Here is a 24,570-nt window from a genome sequence, read left to right as displayed (position 1 = left end):
AGAAGGAGCCGGTGTGTAAGAGCACGCAGTAATTCTGTCTATTTTGGATGCTTATAACACGGGCCAACATGAGTATGACCAGGAAGAAGTCGCACTTTCCAGAACTTTCCATGACCTATCTTGCAGCCATCCCGTCCTGCCTGGAAAAGGCCAAGCGTCTGTGACCAAACAAAATGGAGGAAGGCCAAAATGCTGTGTGTCTCCTTCCCTCAGTGTGAACAGCTCTCACTCACAGTTCTTTCATGACCATGCTTTATATTATTTTTCAGTGATTTCTAAATACTAGAATTGCAACGATACCAAACTGGCATAGAACTGAGAAGGATCCAGGCTTAAAAACACTGCACTGAAACGTCTCAAAGGCACATTTTAAGTACCTCCCCACAGCCTTTTCCTGAGGCTTCACATGCTAGTTAATCCAACAAAATGTACCTGCTCTATACAAGGAAAGACAATTGCTGCAGATGCCCTATTATCATGACTTTTCACTGCCATGTATAATTAAATGGTCACTTTTTTTTTTTTTTTTTTTTTTTTTTAGGGAAAACACACAGAAACTACAAAATTTGTTTGGAGAAGTTCAGATAATGTCCTGTGAGCACACTCCACTCCCTTCCAACTACCCTACAGCCTCCCAGATCGCTTTTCTTTTTTTCAGGGAACATATGCTCCCACCAAAGCAAATACGGTTTCCAAGCCTGGGAAGGTAAATGGATAAACCTTTACACTTTGACCATGATAATTCATTCTTTCCCTCTTCAAAAATAGCATGTCATAAAGGGATCTGAAAAACAGTCTCGGGACTCTGCAGGTGCCATAATATTTCTGATTTTCCGATAAAATAGATACAGTGAGGAAAGACTCCCTCCCTGGCACTGTGTCTGATTTGTGTGACTCCTTCACACATTATTCCTCCAGCGGCAAACAATGCCCTGCGTGACAGACTTCAAAAGAAAAACGGCTTTGGTGAAGCCAAAACCTTACCCAAGGAAGAGAATTACCACTGTCAAAATGATCTCTTGCACAGTCTAACGCGTGTTGTACAAGGAATGTGGCTCTCAGCTTCTCCAGGGTTCACAGGGAGCTGCTGATTTCTGCTGCAAGTAGGAGTTTGACTCTCTCTGCCTGCATTAATTATTCTGCAAATTCTCACAAAGTCTGCACCTCGGCCTACCAAACTGAGACACTGTGATACCTGCTCCGAGTATGAGACCTGCTGTGACTGAGTCACTTCCCATTTTCTTTGTGCCACAGTCCCCTAAATCCTAATAACCCACAATGTCCTTCTTCCCACTTCAGCTCAAGCAGGGTTTCTCATTTTGCTTGCAGTGCAATGTATCTGTAAAACCATAAAACAGCAATGAAAGAACCCTTCAAGTACCTGGTCCTGAAGCACCCTGATACCTAAAACAAGAGCTTCATGACACATCATACCTTGCAGCTTCTTACCTACTTTCAGAAGACCTTTATATTCTACAGAAAGCAAAGGCCAGAATATACACACAGATATTTATATATCTCTGTGACTGTTAGGAAGAAAATGCACGCCGCGATTCAAGTGGTACTCCTCACCATAGAAATTCAATTTTCAAATTCTAAAGTCTGCATTCTGACACCCAATAAAGCTGCTCTAGTTAAACACACAGAAGCTTCTGTCATCAGGCAGCCTCAGAGCCTGCACACACATCCACTAGTGGCATTAAACTCATATGCATGAGTAGTTACACAAAATTCAGGTGAACCCACCAAAATTAGTTGGGCCAGAACTTTACATACTGCAGATGCTTAAAGACTAAGCACAGTTTTCAATTTCTGCTTGGGTGCCTAGAAAGCAAAATTATGAACCCAACTTCGTATTCGTTCCCACATTCATTCATTTCTGGCAAACAAAGCTGACCCTGCCTTGCTTCGTGCCTGGAATCAAATCTCTCTGGAGATGAAGCTGTGTATTTTAAACGTTGTGACCTACACACAGTTATTCAGTAAAATGGCTGAGAAACAATGTATTTGGATTGCTAACAAAAATCTACAGTAAGAAAATAATGACGGCAAAACATTTACAATTACTTAAAGTAAAAGAGAAAAGTGAACTCAAATGATTTTAAAGTTAGCGATTTTCATGTTTTCAAGTGTTTATACAAGCATGTGGTTGTCTAAAGTTTGTCTAATTAATACTTTTCATTAATGAGTCATAAGTTAATTCAATTTAATAAAAAACATTAAAGTAGAGCTTATAAAGTAAATAACTACAGACATTTAAAAAACACTAAGATCAAAGCTTATGCAAATTCTGTTGACAGTAAGACAATTTAATTTTTTGGCCTTTCAGAACAAGCAAGGATTTTCTTGTTCTGAGTTACAAGGCATCTCTATACATTACTGAATATACTACTTTAATCTTTAGTCAGTTTTTTCCATCACTATAGATAAAGCACGCAGTAACCCAAAGACGAAAGCAGTGACTGTGTTGATTCAAAGGTGACAGTAACATGACTGCAATAATGAAAACAAAAAAGCAAATAAAAAGCTATTTATTGTTTTATCAACGAGTTCTTCTAAAAGCTTCACAGAGAAATTCCTGAAACTGGCCTGAAACTGCCTGTCTGCAACGGATGCAACAAATCCATCTGACAAGGCTTTTAATGGCCTTCAAGACAGAGTTGCGTGACAGACACACCTATGTGTTGTCCTTCTATTAGTTAATGCAAGGCACTGTCCACTTCACAAGCATTTCTTTAAGCCAGATGTGTATTTACCTGTGTTATTGGCATCAGTACAGATGATAAAAAATTAATTAAATTTCCTTTTCATGTTTTTTTTTTTCTTTCTTTCTTTCTTCCTTTTCCTGTCTACACAACAGAAGTCAAAGATGTCAGCTTCATTTTAACTGCTCTATCTATCAGGTATAAGCTCTGCACCCAGCCACACAGAACTGATGTACCACCACATCAAGACAGGAGGCAACTCTCTGATGTCAGAGCTAATGACACTACCTACACACCTAGCTTCAGTTTTGAAGAAGATAAAGAGACAGTCAACAAGTAGTTGGCAGGACCATGGCAGAAGCAAGGAAGGAAAAGTATTTGGGGAGAAAGGGGAAAAGCTCCCTGTAAATCACTACTTGCAGGTATACACACATGGAAATTCAACAGAGCGCTAGTCTTATTCAGATTTATTTTGATTTTCAAGTAAAAATAACAAAATAAAATATGAAAGATTGATGCTGGGTTCCTCCCTTTTACTAGCCATACCAACAGCACAACAGAGTTGTTGGAGAGGGGACTCCACTGTGACTGTAGACAGGGGAATGAGGTGAAACAGCAGGCAGGTGTAAATAATGCCAGCTCCTGCCCCAAGCAGTGAGCTGATCTCTCCCAGCACTTTACCTGATGGCGTGTTAGTTGCTGCTGTTGCTGTACTCGTGGAATGTGTAGGGCTGCTGCTTTCCAGCAAGAGACAAGAGCTCCCACCACCATTCTTCTTAATGAACTGCTCTGGGACACTGGGCAGGGGTACTGGGTGGCTGATTCCCAGTTCCTCTTCCTGAGCTTGCTGCCTTCTCAGTGCAACCTGGGAACAAGAAGACAGATGTAGGGCATGTTCTCTGACTTCAGCACAATTTGTAATGGCAACAGGCAAGACTCAAACTCAAGGCTGTTTTTGTTTCTTGGTACTCTCTGAAGTGTTGATGGCATAATCCAGCCAGTGGGTATAGGAAGATATAAAAGAGATTGTTGAGCTATTTAAAAGCAACCACTTTTCCATCCAAGCATATGTGAACAAACCCATGAAATGCCGGTGCCACCTTCTTCCAATGAGGTCACATTAAGGCTGACTGCATTCGTGCAATACAGTTGCTCTTGGGTGAAGCATATTGACAAATGCATAGACCCATTCCACTCTGCTGATAAACAGCTCCTGGGGATAAGAAATCACCTTTCAGTCTTGCTGTGCCTCTTCACCTTAATAAGGTAACTCTTTATGAGTGTTTATACTTGCAATCTGTTGCTCTGTCCAAGCCTGCTGGGCTGCCTTGCTTGCTCTTGGTTGGAAATCAAGGGAATTTCAATACATGGTACAGTCAGTACACACAGAGGGCTTTCTGGCAGAGGCACACAGAAGGCAGGGAACTACCCTGCAAGCATTTCAGCAAGTGTCACACACATTGCATGCAGCTGGCCACGTCTGGTGCAGCAGCAGCTCCCCGTTCCTTTCCCAACACTGATGCAGCTCCAGAGCCTAGTCTGCACTAGCAAAGCCCACAGGCAATGCAAACTCTGGACACGGGTGCAAACAAGCCACATGCAATGCCTACTGAAGATTCAGAGGGTACAGCACACCCCTTCTGCCTCACCTGAACAGGCAGGTCGGTTTTGCACAGCCATCCACCTATGCCAAGTCCTGAGACATTGCCAGGCAGCACAGCTTTGTAGCTATCCACCCTGCAACTTGCCACATAGCAACTGCTTTGCATCTGCATCTGAACCACGGAAATCTGTACTAGATTGCAGACCATGATCATGGGCTTCTTCTGCAGGAAATTCTCCTGGGTAATTCTCCGGGATGTGCCTCTGTTTCCTGGCCATGTTCAACAGCCACATTTTCCTAATATGCATATGTAATACTATCAGAGAAATTAATGACAGCCCGTTAAAAACATACTTTCAAAACAGAGCATATAGATGTGCAAACACTATGGGACTTAGTCCCTTTTTTTTTTGGTTTGACTTCACAAACCAACAACCTTGACCTGCAAAATTCCACCAGCGCAAAGTGGCTTACTGCAGAAATATATCAAAAGGGGTAAAGACAGACTTTCAATGTGCAGCTCCTACACAGATAAGGTTCAGTGAGGGAGGCTTTTGAAACCACTTTCAAATACTAGGCAGGGAAGAGAAAGCCCCCCTCTGCAAGGGCCAGCTGGAGAGAGGAATTCACGGTGTGAAAGGAACTACTGGGCGGCAGAACTACCTGTACAGAAGGGGACAGCTTCACAGCGGGAAAAAAAAAAAAAAAAAAAAAAAGAAGAAAGAAAGAAAGAAAAAAACCTGCTTTCTCTTCCCTGAGGGGCTCCAAAAAGGGACCCATGTTTATTATCCCATGGTTCACACCTGGCAGAGATAGCACATGTAACTTTGGCATAATCCACTATTTCTGGACCATTGTAGTATTAGCTGGGAGGAATTACTTAAATGAACCAAAACTCCCCATGGATTCAAAGGAATTTTAATCTAACTGCATGGAATAATTAAATAAAATTATTTTTAAAAAATGGGGAAGGATTTCAAGGAGGGCTACTAGGAGTTTTAGTCTGGCATTGGGACACTCATTTTCCATGGGACTGTGAAGTTCTGAGTGCACATTACCTGTGAAGCGGGTCCACGGGTCTGGCATCCCTGCCTTTAATTGTACCAGTTAGTCCTAGCACCTTCCAATTAATCTGTCTGAAGGGCTTTATTTGCGTGAACCGGGATGTGCAATCCCACTCACAGGGCTCAAGCACATTAGCCGTATCACTCCCAGGACTCCTCATTAATGAAGTTTTCAACACAAGGCTCACAGGGACTAACAGAGCCTCGTTAAACGTTATCAGGCAGAGCTGTGACTTCAGAGGGAATCACTAATGAATAAAGTTATCTCTGTGCAGAAATGGATGTAGCTTGGTTTGCCTCGGCATGGCAATGATTTGCAATTTAGATTTAAGGTTATAAGCTGTAGGCAGCCCTGCGTATAGAGAGCCTCTCCATGAAGTATTAATAAAGTTTTTAAACAGCTGTGTATAAGTATTTTAAGGAAAGAAAGAAAAATATGTTTTCTTGGAAACGAACTCATCAAAAGCCACCTAATGTAAGGTCAAATGGATATACCGGATCTGAAACTGGGAGGGGAAAACACTGCCACTGGCTGCTAGTTGGATGGATAATCGTTTAGTTAAAAACAAGCTGTTCGACGGACAAAACAAACAACGTAGCGTCAGGTAAAAGCCTGAAGGCTGCAAGCGTGTTTAAGTTTTGGTGAGCTCGTGTTTTAAAATCAATACATATTCAGCCGCGCTCAGAAGTCCGCTGCCAGCCGCCTAACTCCTGCACGCGTTTTCATGTGAAGGAAGACAAAAAAAGAAGAAGTTTAATTAATTTATTGTTTAAAGGCGCTACGTGACGGAGCCCAGCTTCGCCCCCCAGCCCCCCCATCCCGGCCGCCCCGCGCCTCACCTGCGCTGCCATGACCCGCTGCCGCTCGGCGATCAGGCTGCACTTCTTGCACTGGCAGTCCCGCCACATGCAGAACCGCTTGTGCCCCTTCAGCGGCGACGAGTACCCGTGGTTGCGGCAGCGGGCGCACTTGGGCAGCCGCGGCAGCTTCTTCCCCGCCGCCGCCGCCGAGGAAGAGGAGGACGAGGACGAGGAGGAGGAGGCGACCCCCGGTGCCGGGGCGGCCGCCATTTGGGCGAAGCCGCCCGCCTTGTCCGCGGGGCCGGGCGCCTCCGGGGGCTCGCCGAAGGCCGGGGAGTCATTGGGCATGGCGGCGGGCTGCGCGTCCCGGCCCGGCCCGGCCCGTCGGTGCCCTCCCGTCCCGTCCCGTCCCGTCCCGTCCCGTCCCGCTCCGCCCCGCCACCCCTCGCGGCCCGGCCTCGCCCCTCCCTGCGGGGTCCCCTCCGCCCCCCCGGGGCCGAGCCCTCTCCGCCGGGGGGCACGGCCCGGCCCGGCCCGCTCCCCGCTGCCGCCCCCCGGCCGCAGGTGCAGGGCGCTGGGGGCTGGGCGCTGGGCTGGGTGTTTGTGGGGGACACGGGCTGCAGGGGCTGCGGAGCGGGTGCAGGCGGGCAGAGCTTTGCCCGGGAAGATGCCTTTTTCCTTCCCTCCTTTGCATGGGCTCCCCTTCTCCTTGCGTGATTTACAGACCCCGGCAGCTCTACAGATATTATTTACAGTATTAATATTTCCTCTGTTACACCTTTAAATCTTTCCGGGCTCGGCTTCAGGTGACGCTATCTTCATGCCGAAATGAAACTATTAAATTACATCTCAATCTAAGATGAATGACAACTGTCAGATGAGTGACTCAACAGAGATGAAGCAGAAGGCGCCTGAGATTATGTGAGGCTGATTTATAAAGATTGCATAAAGATTTCTATAACCCCAGCTTCATGACTCAGCATATCAGATAGTAATAAGTTACAGCAGGTAGAAATTTATTTCTCCTGGATGAAGCCAAGGAAAGCTTCTCCCTCTTCTACATCAGCTATCTCCCTGCTAATTCCGCTCAGGCTGAGCCTCCCTCCCAGTAAATAACCAATGCCAACCCCGCCCAAAGAAAGCCTCCATTCATTCTTGCTCAGTACTTTGAATTACCATTTGCTAAATAGATTTTAAAGAATATATATATATTTTTATAACTTCACAGCACAACATAGGAGACATTTGTGGAGTTTTCCAGCCACACATTAAAATACTCCCAGTCTTGAGCAGCCAAATAGTCCTCAACAAGGACTTGGTTCTGTCCTCAACCAGCAGCAGAAGCAGCATCTGGGAAGTGTTGGCAGGAGGGTGTTAACGTCACCCGACTCACATCACTCTGCCGGGACTGCCTCTTCTGACATTAGCAACTGCACATTTTCCTGCAAAAAGGGAAGGTGGACACAACCTTTACTACAGCAAAAATTATATAATTTCACAATGCAACAGATGGTGTGTATCACTAATGTTTAAGAAAGTGAGAAATGCAAACAGGCATTCTTAGCTTCCTATCCTGAAAAGTGAAATTCATCCCTGAATAAAACCAGCTGAGATCTTCTTAGACTGTAGGGGCATTGATTAGGCTCCAAAGTTGTTGACAATGAGCAAGTCAGTCTTGAAAGTGGAACTCCAGCATGTGGAGTTCTTCTTCAGGTGGCTGAGCCCTGACAGGGATGTTTCCAGGTGCTCAAATGCAAATTGTCTTGAAGTCAATTGAAACTTCAAGTGGAAAAGGAGATGGAAAGGAGGCTAAAACATCATAACAAGGAAGACTAACAAAACCAAGGTATGAAAACGAGAAGATAAAACACATCAGAAATGATGGGAGGAGGAAGAGAAAAGCTGAAAGGAGTGAAAAAATGAGAAAAGAGAAGCACAGCCTGTAAAGGAGGGAAAGACAGACAAAGGAGAAATAATAGTGGTCACCAGCTGCTTATATATGACATTTCACTAAGAACTAAGCACGACAGCCACGCTCAAAGGTGAATCACAAGATGCAAATAAAGCAAGATGAATATTAATTCAGCTGTCTTTCACGTAAGTAGTATTTCATACTCCTGCTTTTCAGGACAATTGCACAGATCCCTGTTATCCATAATGTTACGAAACCTATTGGTAAGGAACAAAATATTGAAGTTGTTAGTAGTACTAATCTGGTATTTTGTGTTCTGGATGAATGCCACTGAAATAGCAAGGTGCCTGCTGAATACAAGTACACAGCCAGTCCTTTAACTATGAATTCCCTTGTTTTAGTTAGCTCAAGCCACACTTTGAGTATGATTTTAGTGCGTAATCTGGTTTGTTCCCCCCCCCCCTTTTTTTTTTTAAATGGGTGTTTGGTGAGTATGTAAATCCATTACTGGGTTGGCTGTCCATTGGACTCATGCAGGTATAGAAGATGGTTGTTAACAGTTCCAACACATATCAGAGCAATCTCCCTGCAAGTCTTCACGAAATCATATTCATTTATTTAATGTAAGTCTGGGTGCTTCTAATTTGAATCCAACAATGATATTGGTGATTAAATAACACAGCTATTTCCTGGCATTTTTGGAAGTAAGAAATTGTAATAAATGTTTCTGGTGAAAAATCATAAGAAAAATCAAATAACATTTTTGCTTTGTGTTCTGGATAGCTGATAGCTATCCTTAAGCTTAGACAAAAATGCAAAAATGCTGAAGTCTTCAAGCATTGCTAATGAATGTCTTTTGATATCCTTTGTACCTAGAAAAAGTTTTATTTGCTAACAAAATCATTGTCTGGAGGGACAGATGTGAACAAGCCATGTCACCCCCACTACATTTGGTGTGACTGACCATCTCAGTAGAAAGGCAACAAATTCAGAGGACCCAAATCTGACACCATTGCCTGCAAAGCAAATTAGTTTCACCAAAGTCAGCAGGGCTGAGTGCCATTCAGTATCTTGCAGGGCATGTTTCCCCCGTAAAAGCTGACCATCGTCTTAGCTTCCAAAAAGGACTCTCTGAGTGTGAAGGAAACTGGGATGAGATTGCATTACTTCTCTGTATTCTGTGGCTAAACCAAGAGTTCCTCTTTCTAATGCTATTCTGAAAAAAAATATATATATATATATATGTATATATATATATATAATATATATATATAGTTCATAGTCTGGAATTCTGCAGTGAATGAAGAAACTTAATTATTAATTATTTAAATAACTGGAAAAAAAAATAAAGCAATAGTTAATGTATTAGCCATGAAGGAGCGTAGCTCTCCCCTTTTCTCCATGCCCCTATCTTAGACCCCTGGCTTTGTGCCTCAGCACCATGAGCATTGTACTCAAAGACCCTGTGGTCACCCCCTTGCAGCAGCCTGTTGAGCAAGGGCTGAACACCACCAGAAGCAAAATGACTCAACATCATTTAGTGTCCCAGTTACCCACACCTCTCTTCATGTGACTTCAATCCTCCATGTTATTCTCCATATCCCAGGCATATGAATTGCCTGCATCTGCTGGGTCTGATTCTCTCTCTCTCTCTCTTTTTTTTTTTTTTTTTTTTTTTTAACCTGACAGTGGGTCAAGCCGGAGCAGTTTTGCCCTTTCTTTGCAGAAGATCTTTTTGACTCTCCATGGCCATTTTGCAGACCATACCATGGGGGAGTTATGGCCACCCGACAGCACTTCAGCAGCAGAGGTGGTAAGGGACAGAAGATAAAGCATTCACACTGCCTATGAAAACATCAGTGTGTCTGTAAACTTTCTGGACATTTAGAACGAAATACCAAGGGACAGCCAGAGGGAGTCAAGCAAGGGAGTGAGATGGTGCCAGCATGTTCCCTCGAGGCACTGGCAGCAGCCATGAGACTCCTCGCTAGCTGGCGCCTAGTGCTGACTCCTAGCTTTCATCCAAAGCTGGAGGGCTGTGGATGGCTTAGCTCTGCTGCACAGCCATCCTGTTAGCAGAATAAATAGGTGTACCACTATCCCCATCTGCAGTCCTGGAGCTCCGACAGTCCACGTGTGTCATTTACTTGTGTGAGTGGTCGGCTGGTCTGCCTGTGCATGTAGCTCCCTCTGTGAAGGGAAGCAAGCATCAGCTGGAGTGACAGAGCCCAGCAGGATTGTGACAACTATCCAAAGTTTACTTCACATAGTTCTTTACTTCAGGAAAAATCCAGTAGGTGGCATAAATAAGCCATACACTTTTCGCAGTTTTACGTGTATACTTGTGCAGATCTTTTTATTTCACTCATTCCTTATTTTAAACTTCCATTAACTTACATAAAAGCTGAAGTTTTTCCTTCTGGCTCATGAAACACAATCCCATAGGTAAAGTTATGTATTCCAGGCAGATAATTTTCTTGATACTTTCTGGCAGCATATAGCTATTTATTTATTTATTTTTGTCTCTTTCTGTACTCATGCTTTGATAATTTCTTCATACAGGTTACCACAAAAAGGTAAAGGTTTCTTCTGAGAACAGGCTGATCCAGACCGATATCTTCCATTGAAATGCCCCATATTTAATGGGTTTAAAATCACCTCAAGTGTTGTCAGCTTAGGCACTTTTCTGTGATAGTGTAATAGAGTGCACCAGCACTCTATGGCACCAGCAGCATTGCTCAAGATCTCTGAAATCTGATGACCCACTGGTAGCTTGTGCTAAAAATCTTTTCAATTAAACTGTCTTCATTCAGACATAAACTTCTGAGCACTTCATTCTTCCTTGGTCCTGAAAAATGCTTCTGTGTACCTGCAGTACCTCACGATTGCTTATTTGTGCACCCAGTGATTACTTTTTCCATGGTTAATGCAAGTTAGATGTTGCTTTTGTGTTTCTAGGGCATAGAGCTTTCAGGTACTTGGAGCCCCGATGTGCTACTAGGAGAGCCCCTGAGGAGAGGATTCACACACAGCCTTTAATCAGTGAGTACGGGGACATCTTGCTGCTTCAGTCTGAAAAGCTGCTATTCCCAGCTCTGCTGGGAGAGAATGATGGTTGTTGGCAGGTTGTTGTTGGGTGTGAGCTCTTCAGCACGCTCAGTTCATATTCTCTTCTCTTAGCGTAAATCCAGACCCACCTAGGAGATCCTTCTCCAAAAGGTGCAAGAAGGGACATTGGCAGGGGACAAGGAACAGCATCAAACCTACCCCAAACAGATGAGAACAGATGAGAGCCTGTCTGAAACAACAGATGGCCCTTCACCTTCACTGTGGCAAGCCCAGCCAATGATGTTGGCCCACAGCGCTCGATAAAAACACAACTCACTGGAAACAAAACTCACTCCATTACATCATGCCAAGCACAGTACAAAAACAAAGGAATTTCCAAGCACGATGAAGCTAATGGACATATGTCATGCACGACGTCATGGACCAATGCACATTTGTCATACCTATTCTGCAACTAGTTCTTCTAGTAACAGGGATAAAGAAAAGGGAAAAAAAATGGTAATTCCTTTCATTGAACACCTGCATTCTGTGTTTTCATATTTCTTCACAGAAGTCAGAATCATTTCATTGCAGATTTAAAGGCTGAAGAGAATATGCTGTCAGCTCCTTGGAAATTTCAGTTGTGGTTAATAACTGACTTTGGGTAGCTATTTGGAAGCATTATTAGGTGCGACTTTTAAAATAGAAGTAAAAAAGTGAGTATAGGGAAACCACTGGATTGCTTCTTCTCAGTCTTCATTGTTCATTTTCAGCACACTTAAAAATTAATTGGATCCAGTGACTTAGAACATTGAAGACTCTTGCATGACTCATTAAGCTGACATTTCTAACATTTGTAATTCACACTGTAAGAATGATAGAATCACATAAGCCATCTATATGTTTGAGCTCTTTTCATCAGGGTACGACTACTGCATGGAATGCCCTTAGTTTTGAATATCATCATCAATTCAGCTCTAAGACATCTGTAATGGAGCTGAGTTTGATAGACTGCCAGAGTGTGACAAACTCAGCTCCAGCCTCTTAAAATAGGCAACACAATTAATTGCTACTTTTTTATTTATGGTCTTTAATCTTTTAATGGATACAGTTAAATTCCCACTTCATTGAGCAACTCCATTGGTATTTAAAGGAACAAATAGATCATTTCAAATTATAAAGCACTTGCTTTATTACCTACATTTTTTTAATTGTGCAAGATATTATTATTTTACATTCTTTATCTTAAATAACCTAAAAATGATGGAGTCCCAGGTTTCTGAGGGATTTAACTATTTTTCAAAGGTACCTGAAGGGCCAGTTTTTGCCATGCTTAACAAAAGCAAATGTATTGTTATAACAGCTTTCTGTGAATTTATTTTCTCCTTTTTTTGTTTAAACCTAAATAAGTGGAGAATATCTTTTTCATGTAACATGCTGCTCTCATGGGAGCACATTTCCTTCTGTGGGACTGGCCAACAAAATCAGTTGGTGTCACACACATGTCTATGAGCAGTTTTGTGCCACTCTTTCCTCATGTCCTCCTGCTTCCTGCATGCAGTCTTCAAATCCACTGTGCAAAGTTGCACTATGAGGGAGCCTGGAGGTGTCAGAATTGCCTCCTACCAGAGCAGAGCTCTTCTGTATATTTTAATCAAAGTCAAATGACTGTTACCTAATTGGCCATGCTGTGAAACTACTTGAAGTGAGCTGCTAACCTCCTGGCTCAGAAAAGGGATTTCCTTTGGCCTGTCAGCCTGACTTTCCTCCCCTGCAGCTTCTTCCCTCTCTTGTCGGTGCCCTGGAGCCTCTAGAACAGTCAGGCACTTCAGAGGTGGTCTACACATGCTGCCAGCAGACCATTAGATCTCCTCATCCTCAAGAGCTTATCCTCCTTCATGCTGAGAATCCATTATGGGGGAGGGATCCAGGAGATCCGGGCCCCAGAAGACCTACACCCATCACTGACAGCTTTGCACAGTGCTATCAAGATAAAGATAATCAGAATGCCTAGATAGTTGGCTTCCTTAGGTAACACTTTTCTTCTATTACTTGTATGTCAGTCAGCAGTGTCGGGGTTGATGATCTCTGTACATCTTATATGCACATTGGCTAATTAGGAGTAATTGAGTTTCTCCAGTTCTATTGGCTTGAAGGTGCTAAGGAAGCTGACACATTGTTACAAATGATTTTGACTGCCAGGCTATTAATTTTAATTAGGCTGGCTTTGTCTAGACATGGAGCTGCCTTGTCAGGTGATGGGAACATTGTGTGGAATCTAATTAATCAGACATTTTCATTTTCTGTCATCCCTATGCAAACAATCTCTTGCAGATGCCAGAATAAAACCATTCAGGGCCCAGCTCTGCGATGCCGGCAAAGTGATTCATGGTGCCTGAATAAAATCTATTTAATCTACTTAAATACCTTCAGAGTTTGAAATTGTAACAGGTAACACGTAGTAAAGTAAAGTAGCTTTGCTGCATGGTAGTTTAAGCTATTATTTTCTCTTACCTATTTTTGAGAAACAAAAGCCCGAAGATTGCCTTTTCAATACTGAAAATCTGCTTCTCAGAGTTCATAATAATGAACTATCTGTGAAGATAGTTTATCGGGTACTTGAATGTAGGTAGGGTATGCCTGTAAAATTGCACAAGTATCCATGAACCCTACAGACCATAACTGCTGTCTATAGGATCCCCATATTGTACCAGCTGAATGGTATGTATCGTAAATAACTGCCTGGATGTTCACATCAGCTTCGTGATGTTCTGGGTAAAGAACACATACCTTAACCAACTTAACCAACTTCCAGTAACTGTTTACTCTTATGTGCTCCAATGAGACCACTTCTTTCATTTAAAACAAAACAAAACAAACCTTTAGATGAATTTTAGATAAATGAAAATTATAAAAAAAAAATAAAAAATGACTTGCCTGTTCCAATCATGACATCCTATTTGTTAAGAGTTGTAATGGAATCTGGCAATGTCGTTTCAATGAATATGTTGCATTTACCTTTTCTTTGTATTCAAAGGTCTCTAAAAGATTACTAAATATTACTAATGTTAAGATCAAAGGGGCGCCACTTGACCAATTTAATGAGCACTAATGAAAGACACTGAAAATAATGATGTCCAAGATCAAGTCAAATGAGGTTGCTAAGGTAATCATAGTTTATAGGTGGGTCAATGCAGGTGATGGTGATAGAGGGAGACTGTGAGTTCCAGCAACCGAATTCAGGAGTGGCCTGGCCTCAGAATGCTGGTTAACACAAGCCTCCTTCTGGCAGGGAACTGGAGGAACAACTTTCACACACTTGGTTGTGTTTTAATTTAATCAAAGCAGGGGGAAAAACAGCCACATTATGACGAGGGACTTGTTAGTTTACTTACAATGCTGGAAAAAAAGTATAGGAGGCAGAGATGGAAGTGAGTCATATGTTTTTCTTGCAGATCTGCAGTTTGTGTTCCATTTTGAGTAAAATTCTTCAGGATAGCTAGTTCCTGAGTTCACATAGTTCAGTTCTGGAACAGCATGTCCAATGCAGCTTGTCGTCATACCCTTCAGTAATGCTTACCAGCAGTGGACTACAGCATTCCTTGGACAGGCCTAAGGTAGATAGTCTATTTTCCTGTTTTATACCCATCTTTGAAGAACCTTTTCTTGCAGACGTAAGAGAATAATATAAAAACTTTTATTCAAATGGAAGAAAGTTTTGACCGTGATCCTCATCAGTTGTAAATTATGGCAAGTGGCTCTTTTGATCTAGTTGCTGGCAAGGGTTGGTGAGGGAGAAGCTCATGTGTTTGTGCCTTTATCACACTTCAGCTGGAAATGGCACACCCAGGCACCAGAAATGTGTCTCTCTCACCAGCTGGTAGGGCATTAGAGTCCTCAGAAAATAATCCTTTAATGAGAGGGAAAGTTTAATTCCTAGAGCAGAGGTAGATCACAGAGCCTGTCTCCTGGATAGCCCTCCTCATTTTGTGTAGACCGGTCAGAAAAAAAAAAAAAAAAAAAAAGCCACTACTAACAATTCTCTGGAAGGTAATGTCAGGCTCCCAAAATTCTTCCATCCTGAGTTGACAGAGGAGCTTTAGGGGTTTTGCAGTTTAATGCAGGGTTACACGGCATGGTGTCTTTCTGTGGAGCTTACTTTTCTGTTAGCAGTTGTTTTGCAGTGATAGTCACTCCTTCCAAGGGCAACGCTGGGACAGAGGCCACAGCATTTTTCTAGCTCCTGATCCCAGATCTCAGGAGAATATTGCTGGGCATCCTTGTAAGTACAAAACTCCAGCAGAAAGCAGCAAGCAATCAACTCAAAGTTAAGCTAGAAAAAAAAAATATTATAAGACCAAGACTTTATGTTTTCCTAAATTACATGGATGCAGGGCTTAAAGGTATTCTAAGTAAGTTTGTGGATGACAATAAATTGAGAGGAGCTGTTGACTCCCTCAAAGGTAGAGAGGCCTTGCAGCGAGATCTTGACAGAGTAGAGGCCTAGGCAACCACCAAACACATGGAGTTTAACAAAAATAACTGCAAGCTTCTGCACCTGGGACAAGGAAACCTTGGATATACATGTTGACTGAGGGACAAGAGGCTGGAGATCGGGCCCACAGAAAGGGTTTGGGGTTTCTGGTCCACAGCAAGCTGAACAGGAGCCAGCAGTGTGCCCTGGCAGCCAGGAGGGGCAACCCTGCCCTGGGGTGCATCAGGCCCAGCACTGCCAGCTGGTGGGGGAAGGGATTGTCCTGCTCTGCTCTGCGCTGGGCGGCCTCACCGCGAGCACTGTACCCAGTTTGGGGTGCCACAGTATAAAAAGGACATAACACTATCAGAGAGGGCAACAAAGGTGGTGAAGGGTCTAGAGGGCAAGAAGTATGAGGAGCAGCTGAGGCCCCTTGGTTTGCTCAGCCCCGAGCAGAGCAGGCTGAGGGGAGGCCTCATGGCGGCCTGCAGCTCCCTCAGGAGGGGAGCGGAGGGGCAGGCGCTGAGCTCTGCTCTCTGGGGACAGCGACAGGACCCGAGGGAACGGCATGGAGCTGGGACAGGGGAGGGTCAGGCTGGGGGTTAGGGAAAGGGTCTGCACCCAGAGGGTGGTCGGGCATGGGGACAGGCTCCCCATGGCTCCCCCTGGGCAGTGGTCACAGCACTGAGACCGCCCGAGCTCAAGGAGTGTTTGGACAATGCTCTCTGACATGTGGTCAGATTTTTTTTTTTTTTGGGGGGGGGGCATCCTGTGCAACATCAGGAGATGGTCTCAATTACAATTGTGTGTCCCTTGCAACAATGACTGAACAGTAAAAAGATCCTCTGTTGCACAGGGTCTGGTTGGGATGGAGTTAACTTTCCCTGCAGCTGCTCTGCCTGCACCTGTATCTGGAGCAGCCATGGCACCAGCCTTGTGTCTCTTAGACACCGCCCAAACCCCCCAGAGCCAAAAGGGCGTGGGCAAGGGGTGGGGAGGGGACATCCCCAGGGCAGCTGACCTAAACCCACCAGTGGACACTCCTTACCTTGTGGTGTCACATTCAGCAATAAAGGGTAGGCAAGGGGAAGGAGTGGGGCAGGGGAGGCTGTCTTTATGAAGATGTCTGTCCTCCCAAACAACTGCTACATGTATTGAGGCCCTCCTTCCTGGGATGTGGCCGAACATTGCTCATTAATGGGAAGCAGAGAATATTTTTTTTTTCTTCCCAATGTGCTTTTTTAAAATTTATTTTCCCCCTCCCTTTTATTAAACTATCCTTACACCAACCCGTGACTCCCTCTTCTTTTGCTTCTTTTGAAAAAAAAAAAAAAAAAAAAAAGGCCAGTAACTTGTTATTTTCCTGCGAACTCATGCCGGCAGTGTTGGATTTATCCTGTCTGTAGAGGTCTCCCTGCTCCATGGAGAGCTCACTCAAGAGGCGGCCTCGAGGGACCTGCTGGTCCTGGTGGTAGGGCTGGGCTCTCCAGGGGACACAAGGGACACTATGGAAGGGCAGTGGATGATTTCATTCACACGGATTGAAGGCAGGACGCACATTCTTATTGGTAGTCTGTTTTCAGAAATGTGCAAACATACATGCCCATTTTCACGTATCTGTGTGTGTCTGCTCTGTCTGCTATTGTTGACCCAATTTTGCCAAAACTCGCATTGTTGTATGAAGGCCGGAATGTACAATTATCCTATGACACATAGACAGAGGTGGCAACAAGCTCATATTAATTGAAAAACTCACTGAGGCATTTCAAGAACTAAAACCTGATGTTTGCAAAGCTAACCTGAAGAGCTTTCTCACCCTTAGATTTATCTCTTTGCCCCTTTGGAAATCATCTGTACTGCTCACTATTTCCACAGTCACATACCAGGGGGGGGGGGTTACATTCCTTATATTCAGGACTCATCTCTTAACAAAATGTAAGTATCCTTTGAAATTTCTTCCTCAAGTTCAACTTACAACTTGTTAACAGCTGTTTTTGGTCAGACTGATGGCATCAGCCTTTGGAGCCGTGTCCCTTGGGACACAGTGACTGGAAATGTTGCCAAGCTGCGCCGTACCTTCAGGGTCAGGTGCCCCCTGCTCCATCTGAAGAAAACTGAAAAATAATGCACGGACCGCTTTTGCTCTCATTACACTGACAGCTCTTCTTTAATGTACTCTCGGACAAGTTCTCTTTCCATGTTATTCCTTTCTAACTTCTCCTGCTCCTGCAAACATGCATTATGTTTCCTCAGCTGTTTCAGTCTGATTTTCCTAAACCAAATCTCATTTTATTATGAGATAAATAAACATTATTTATTATGTTGAGAGATATATTTCTAATATCTCCCAACCTCTCTATATAGCTGTTCTACTCACACACCTCCCAGATCAACATCCACTGTGGAAGATGTTAACAGGCGTCTTGCTCCTCCTGCTACTAAACCACCTCCTGCAGATTAAACCACCACAATAAAGAGACTCTGAGCAGATATATGTGGTTAGACTGGAAAATTCTCATGACAAATTTGCAAGAATGACTGCACTGAGTGGGAAATCCATTTCCTGGGCCAGCTTCTGCCTGCTCACACTTCCCCAGTGCCACAGGGTTGTAACTGGCAGGCCTTCAAGTCTCACTGACCCTGAAGACTAGAGAAAATTTGCTTATCTGGCCCAGAAAATGTCCAGCAGCAATGCAAAGGGAATCACAGTTTGACCATCACGGACAGCAGGTGGCTTTTCATGCCTTAAAGAGCAGTGGGATACAAAGACCAAGGAGTCGAAAAAGATCTTCTGTAGTCTGCCTCTTTGCCTTGGTATGCAAATGAAATGGCTTATCTTCATCTCAGGGAAATTAATGTGGCTGAATGAGGAATGACAATGTTACTGAGGGAACATGAGCTACACTTATACCAACTCTGTCTAGCCAAAGTTCTATGGGAAATGCAGCAAGGGTTTTTCTGCATCTGTGGCTAAAGCCATTAAGTGAAAAGCTGAAGAAAAAAATGCCAGTGCATCTCCTAGAAGTGTCTCTGTGCTACTTCCATTCAGATCAGCATTTACAGCTTATACAAAACCCTGTGCACTGCTTTGAAAAAAATGTTACCCCTTGTGTTATCTAAGCAATAACCCTGGAAATAATTGTAGTTATGTTTAGAAGACATGGAGATTGACTTTTTCTATTTATGGCTGAATGTATTTAATAATCCTCAGTTAAGAATATAACGGTGCCTTTATTTACAGATCTCCACTGCAGAGGTCTCTGAAGGGTAGTTTTATATAGCAAGAATTATTTAAAAGGCAATTTATCTTTGGTGGCACTGGCTGTGTTGGCTAACCAAACAGAAAATGCACAGTACTTGTTCCCAGCAAGAAGTGGCCAAGGGGAAAGAATATCACTCAACCAGGGCAGCAGAACGGGGCAAGGGAGCAGGTGGATAAAATAATACAGAAAAATAAGGCTCATCAAGCTTGCTGCCATGCCTGCTGCCATCCTTTGAAAGGCTGCAGGTGCTGACAGGTAGCAACAGCCTGAAAGCTCCAAGTTTTCCTGATGGTCATTCATGAACATCTGTCAGGATGGATCATACATGGAGCGGGAGTGTGTGTGGGGGAAAAAGGCTTATCTTTTTCTTCTAATGTGAAAAGCTGGAAGTGCACATCATTAAGGAAGCAGAACACTTCCAGCAGAGTTTTTGAGGCATTGAATTCATTAATCACCTATAACAAAGAACGATGTGATGTGTTGACCAATGTATGCGTACAGCCGTAAGGCAGTACTGCTTCCAGCATGATTTACTCACATGCTTTATTCCCATTGCCTAAAAACTTGGCAGGAAAACAGACACGCTGTTTCACAAACACTTTTAACAAGTTGCTACAATCATCTTTACCAAAAAAAAAGAAAAAAGAAAAAAAAAAAGAAAAAAAAAAAGAAAAAAAAAAGCTATTCAGTTTTCATTATATAACTTCAAAATATCTCATTCAGGGGTTCCCAAATATTCTTGCTGATAGCATGCAATTCTGTGGCTGCTTGAGAGCACTCTCTACTGTACTTATTGAGAAGCAATGAGGTACTGGTATGTTGGATGATACACCAACCAAACAGAAGGTGCAGCAGCTGGCAGAAATGGGCAGCAACCAGTTATCTGAACTCTGAAGGGACACTTCAGTTCAGCATATACATGCGGAGAGCCACAGCAGCCAAATTTGACTGAAATCAGCGGAGACTTTTTCATTGACTTCACCATGCATTGCATTAGGCTGTGAATAGTGAGGTCAAACACTTTCGCAATTCCAAACCGGATTATGAAACAAACCTGAATCTGGGATCCCCTTTCCTCTAATCTCTTTATAATCATTTCTAAGAATGTTTAATACAAAACCCTCTGTGAACGTTTTCTGGCACCACTCCTTGACCTCCTTTCTCCGGTTCTTGTTGCCTCTCAGGGGCAGACCAAAGCATCTACATTAGTCCTACACACTGCGGACACAGCCTCTGTTTTGATGCTTCTCCATTTTGCCAGGGCTAGTTTGTCATTAAGCTTCCTGTTGATGAATCTGGATGCAGGCAAAGATAAAGTTGACAGACCTGCATACAGCCAAAGAACCCACTGAAGAGAGCTGCTCACAGCTGAATTGTGTGAGCACTGAGCTGGCCAGGTCTGCTGCTGACTTTCAAAGGTATGAGGACGTCTGTAGCCTTTGGGCCTCTTCCATCCCAGCAAACAGAGCCAGTCCTGCATTTCAGGGACTGACGCCAAGGCTTGCATTACTCACACCAGGGCTGAACTGGACTCCGAGCAGCCAGACTTCTCAGCCAAAAGCACCAGGAGAAACAGACATAAAGCTATTTCTGGAATAACTTCAGTTCTTCCAGTTGCATCAAGAAGATAAAAACTCCAAAAGTATGTCCTGCAAAAATGCCTTCTTTAGTCATTGCATTTAGATCAACAGTGCATAGGCTAATTTCCATCACAGTAAAACTCAGTTCTGGTAACCGTCACTTCTTATCTGCTAGGGTGATTGCAAGCAGCACTCAGCCTGACTTAATGTGTAACAGTATAACTGGAAAAAATACAGTGAAGTTCTTTATGGCCTTGAAAAAGTGCCAGAGCTTTTATATATTCACTGACAGTTGGAGTTCAAAGGTGACAACAATATCATTCTTGGGTATACTCAGAGTCAATCATCATCTGATCTGAATTGGAAAACAAATGCCTGGGAGACCGTGTAGGGGGAATTTAAGTCAGAGCTGGTATGCATGGTAAAACCCTTCATCGCAGCACCTGTCCAGCATTAGCAGGTGGAATTCAACTTGGCTTGCAGAGGGCATTGGTGGGTCTAAATGTTTTTAGGATCCTTCTAACTATTTCCTGGGGAAAGCCCTGATTCTCACAGTGTTAGCTGCTTCAGGTGTTAACCTCTTGGAGACAGGAGAGCCATCAAAGAGAACAAAATGCTAAGTAATTATTGTTATTTATTTGTTTATTTAAACTGCTTATATTGCTCAATCCACTATATCTCCCCTCACAGAATTTCAGGTCAGATGACGGAAGGCATTCCCTGACTTTGGCAAAATACTAATAGACTCATAGAATATCCTGAGTAGGAAGGGACCTACAAAGACCATTAAGTCCAACTCCAGGGTTTACACAGGACCTCCCCAAAAATGGGTGCACTTAATCCCACTGTCTGTCATTAACAAAGCTATTAAACAGGACCAGCCCCAGGACAGACCCCTGAGGTACACCATTCGCCACCGGCCTCCACTTGGACATAGATCCATCAGCCACCACTCTCTGGGTGCAACCTTCTAGCTGACTCCTTACCACTGAATAGTCCACCCAGTTGTTCTTACACTTATCTTCAGGTAAAAAGACATATAAAGTTATGTTTGGTGACTCTCTGACATTTCACACTAAAATCACGGAACCAGTTATTTTAAACCCTTCTCGGGTGATTGCATGCCCAAGACTCCCACACTGAGCTGTGGTGACAGAGACATGGACTTGCACCAATCCAGATCACAAGAATCATGGCTCACTAATTGGAAATCAAAATTAACAGGTGTTTCAAATCCTTTTTAGCCTCAGGCTACAATATATACAAACGTTCATGTATGCAAATGAGCCACTGTAGCAGTGTAGTAGTACAGCACCAAAAATCACTCTTTGAAAAACTGTCTTGGTGGCAAAGACATGTTGGATGTGCTACTGTGAAAGGTATTTGCAGCAGCGATACAGAGACTTTGTATTTTTTTGTATTTTTTGCATTTTGTATTTGTATGGGGGGGACTTTGTCAGGTGGCTCAACATACTCTTAACAAAGTCAGACTTTGGAGCGTAATCTACAGGCTTTAAAACAGCTGTCATGAGATATAAGTCAATGTTAAAGGTATGTCTACTTATTTCCTTAAGGAAGCACAACTAAGTGGTTGCTGGTAAAACCAGTGCAAAATAAAAGTTACACTCCTGGTGTAACAGAAAGTAGAAACCTGTCCCTGGTCCAAATTCTGACCTGGTGACACAATGTTTCTCTATTAAACAAAATTTTAATCCATTAGATACAGGCAAGTATGCATAAAAATATATATATATATATAATGAAAAAAAAAGGACTTTCTGTGAAATTAAAAATACATTAATTAGAACAAACGAACAAGTTCTGGAGAGAGATTAAGGCAGCCATCCCTTTTTTTTTTTTTTTTTTTTTCCCCACTTCATCAGCTTGATGTAACACCATCAGGGCATGATGTGACTCATAAGGACAAGAACAAATTAACTCTTGGAAAGCAAACTGAAGTCCAAATAGTGGCAAGGGCTGGCAGATAACAGTTCTAAAAACAAAACAAATGACACTTTTGCCTCATTGACCCAACATGGCCTCAGACAGCAGTGAGAGCATCCGAGTCTGTTCTCCTGAGAGCTTGTTGGGGAAGATGTAGCTGTAAGGGTGTTGGAAAGCCACAAAAGCTTCCCAGTCTAACCAGCCCATGGCTTCTATTGCTGCAGCTGCTGCGCGTGAGCTCCCTCTCCCAGCACTGAAGCACACACTGGGGGAATTGTCAGTGGTGCTGCTTCCCCAGGCACAGGCTTCACCGACTCGAAATGATGCTGTGGGGTTTTTGGTAGGGAAACTGGGTATGTCCAAGGGGACCAGCTCTTCCAGCAGTGTGCTTTAGCAGGGGAGGGTTGAACCAGAAGCCCACCCAGCTCCTATGTGAACATTAAATTTGTTAGGAAGCCTGTGCTGATGTCACGTACTTCATATGTGTGGCCAGTTCTCAGGCAGACAGTGCTGCACTGTGGATCTGTGGCAGCTGGTTCGAGGCTCCTCCCTTGGTGACAATGGACACGTAGTGAAGCATGCATCAACTGTCCCCAGCTGAGTGTAGCTGACAAAGCAAAGGGCGTAAGTGAAGGGTCTTGTTTGGGATTGCTATGCTGAGGCATTTACCCCAGGAAGACAAAGCTCAAAGGGTTTCATTTCAGCTGGCAACTGGCAGAGAGCTAGGTCAAACCACTCGAGCACAGTCCTTCAGGGTCTCCCCGTGATGCCTCCCCCAGGCAGGAGAGGGAGGCCAGCTCTCTCCCAGTTCAGCAAAGGGTCCAGCTTTCAACACAAGCTCAAGATCAGTGAAGGCAGACCATCCTGGGCAAAGCTTTTCCTTCCAGTCTGCAGGAAGAAGTTAATGCAGGCCACGATGCTGTTTGCATGAGCAGCCCCCAAGGGTTGAACGATCCAGTCCTCCTGCCTTGACTTACCCATCTGTCCTGTTTCGCTGCTGCAGGTGTAGCTTGCAGCATTTCTGGATGATGACAAATCACACGTAAAACAGGAGAGGAGTAAAACAGCATAATGAAATTTTATTCTGAAAATATGGCAAGAGTCTAAGGCACTTCAAACATTTAAATACACATGACTAAAGTGAATGTGACAAGGTAATAGCATTCCATAAATATGCACCGAGAACTACACTCAATTCCACTCACGGGGAATATACAGCTGGTACCTCTAATTTTACTCTCCAATAAACATGTATGGAGCTTATACACTGACACAGTTAATAAAAATATGGTAACATGACATGTCATTCTTCATGTAGTTTTTAATTATTAAGGAATATAAAATGTTGAAAATACTGTGCGAGTTAATTTTATAGATACTATTATCTTTCATATAAAAAGTTATACATTATCCCCAATTAGCAACAACTTACTTAGTGAACTTCTGACCTCATGAGAGGACCTATCCCCAGTATCTAACCCAGTTACCCACCAGCTCAAGCTCCACGGAGCTCACTATTTAAGCAACTGCAACTTCTGAATTTCAAAATGATTAAAAACACCAAAATCGTGTTGGAATGAAATTTATCAGAATGTTACTGTGATAAAGTCTAGGCACAGTAAATATAAATATTTTAGAACGATTAAAAACAAGCCACTGGGACCCCTGCAAGGATAGCTTTAGACCTTTTAGGCAGTATACAACATAGGGAAGGACAATCTATAGCAAAGAAAAACATGATTTATGCCAGTGTATGGAAAGATGTGTAGGTGAGCAAAACAACAGTTCTGGCTAAGGCTCTCAGCTGAGTGCTATCTCACTATATGCTTGCTTCAAGTTTGTAGTTTTCTATCTTTAGCACTAGATCTCTGCTTTCACTTTGCTGGTGAGTTCAGGCACAAGACAATTACATTCAGTATCTGTCTCAGTAAAACAGTAACATTTAGCAGCTTGAAGATGGCATTAAGATTTTTACAGATATTCATGCACCACTATTCAAATGTTGCTCTGTGGGTAGGACCAGGTGATGTCTTTCTGCTAAGCCTAGGAGTGCCCTAGAGAAGAGGAAAGAACAATTAATCAAAGGGAAATTATTTTAGTCTGCCAAATGAGAACACAGCACTCACAAGCTCTCTGTTTAATCCCTTCCGTTTAAGTGAAAAATTAATCTTTTTTC

At 43.3% G+C, this 24,570-nt stretch overlaps 1 protein-coding gene across 2 annotated transcripts in view; it reads right to left on the bottom strand.

Moving 5' to 3' along the window:
• DMRT1 (doublesex and mab-3 related transcription factor 1) overlaps positions 1-6,624 on the bottom strand; it is a 60,903-nt gene extending 54,279 nt beyond the window's left edge. For both annotated transcript variants that reach the window (XM_068667354.1, XM_068667355.1), the window contains exons 1-2: positions 6,213-6,624; positions 3,387-3,570 (exon numbers count right to left, since the gene is read on the bottom strand). In XM_068667354.1, the coding sequence (XP_068523455.1) occupies positions 3,387-3,570; positions 6,213-6,521 (493 nt within the window). In that variant the 5' untranslated portion in view covers positions 6,522-6,624. The remainder of the gene's footprint in view (positions 1-3,386; positions 3,571-6,212) is intronic.
• Positions 6,625-24,570: the final 17,946 nt, after the last annotated feature.

The sequence above is a fragment of the Anas acuta genome, chromosome Z (genome assembly GCF_963932015.1).
Source record: "Anas acuta chromosome Z, bAnaAcu1.1, whole genome shotgun sequence".
NCBI lineage: Eukaryota > Metazoa > Chordata > Aves > Anseriformes > Anatidae > Anas > Anas acuta.
The sequence above is the reverse complement of the archived record's forward strand: the minus strand, read 5'-3'. Positions and strand labels throughout refer to the sequence as shown.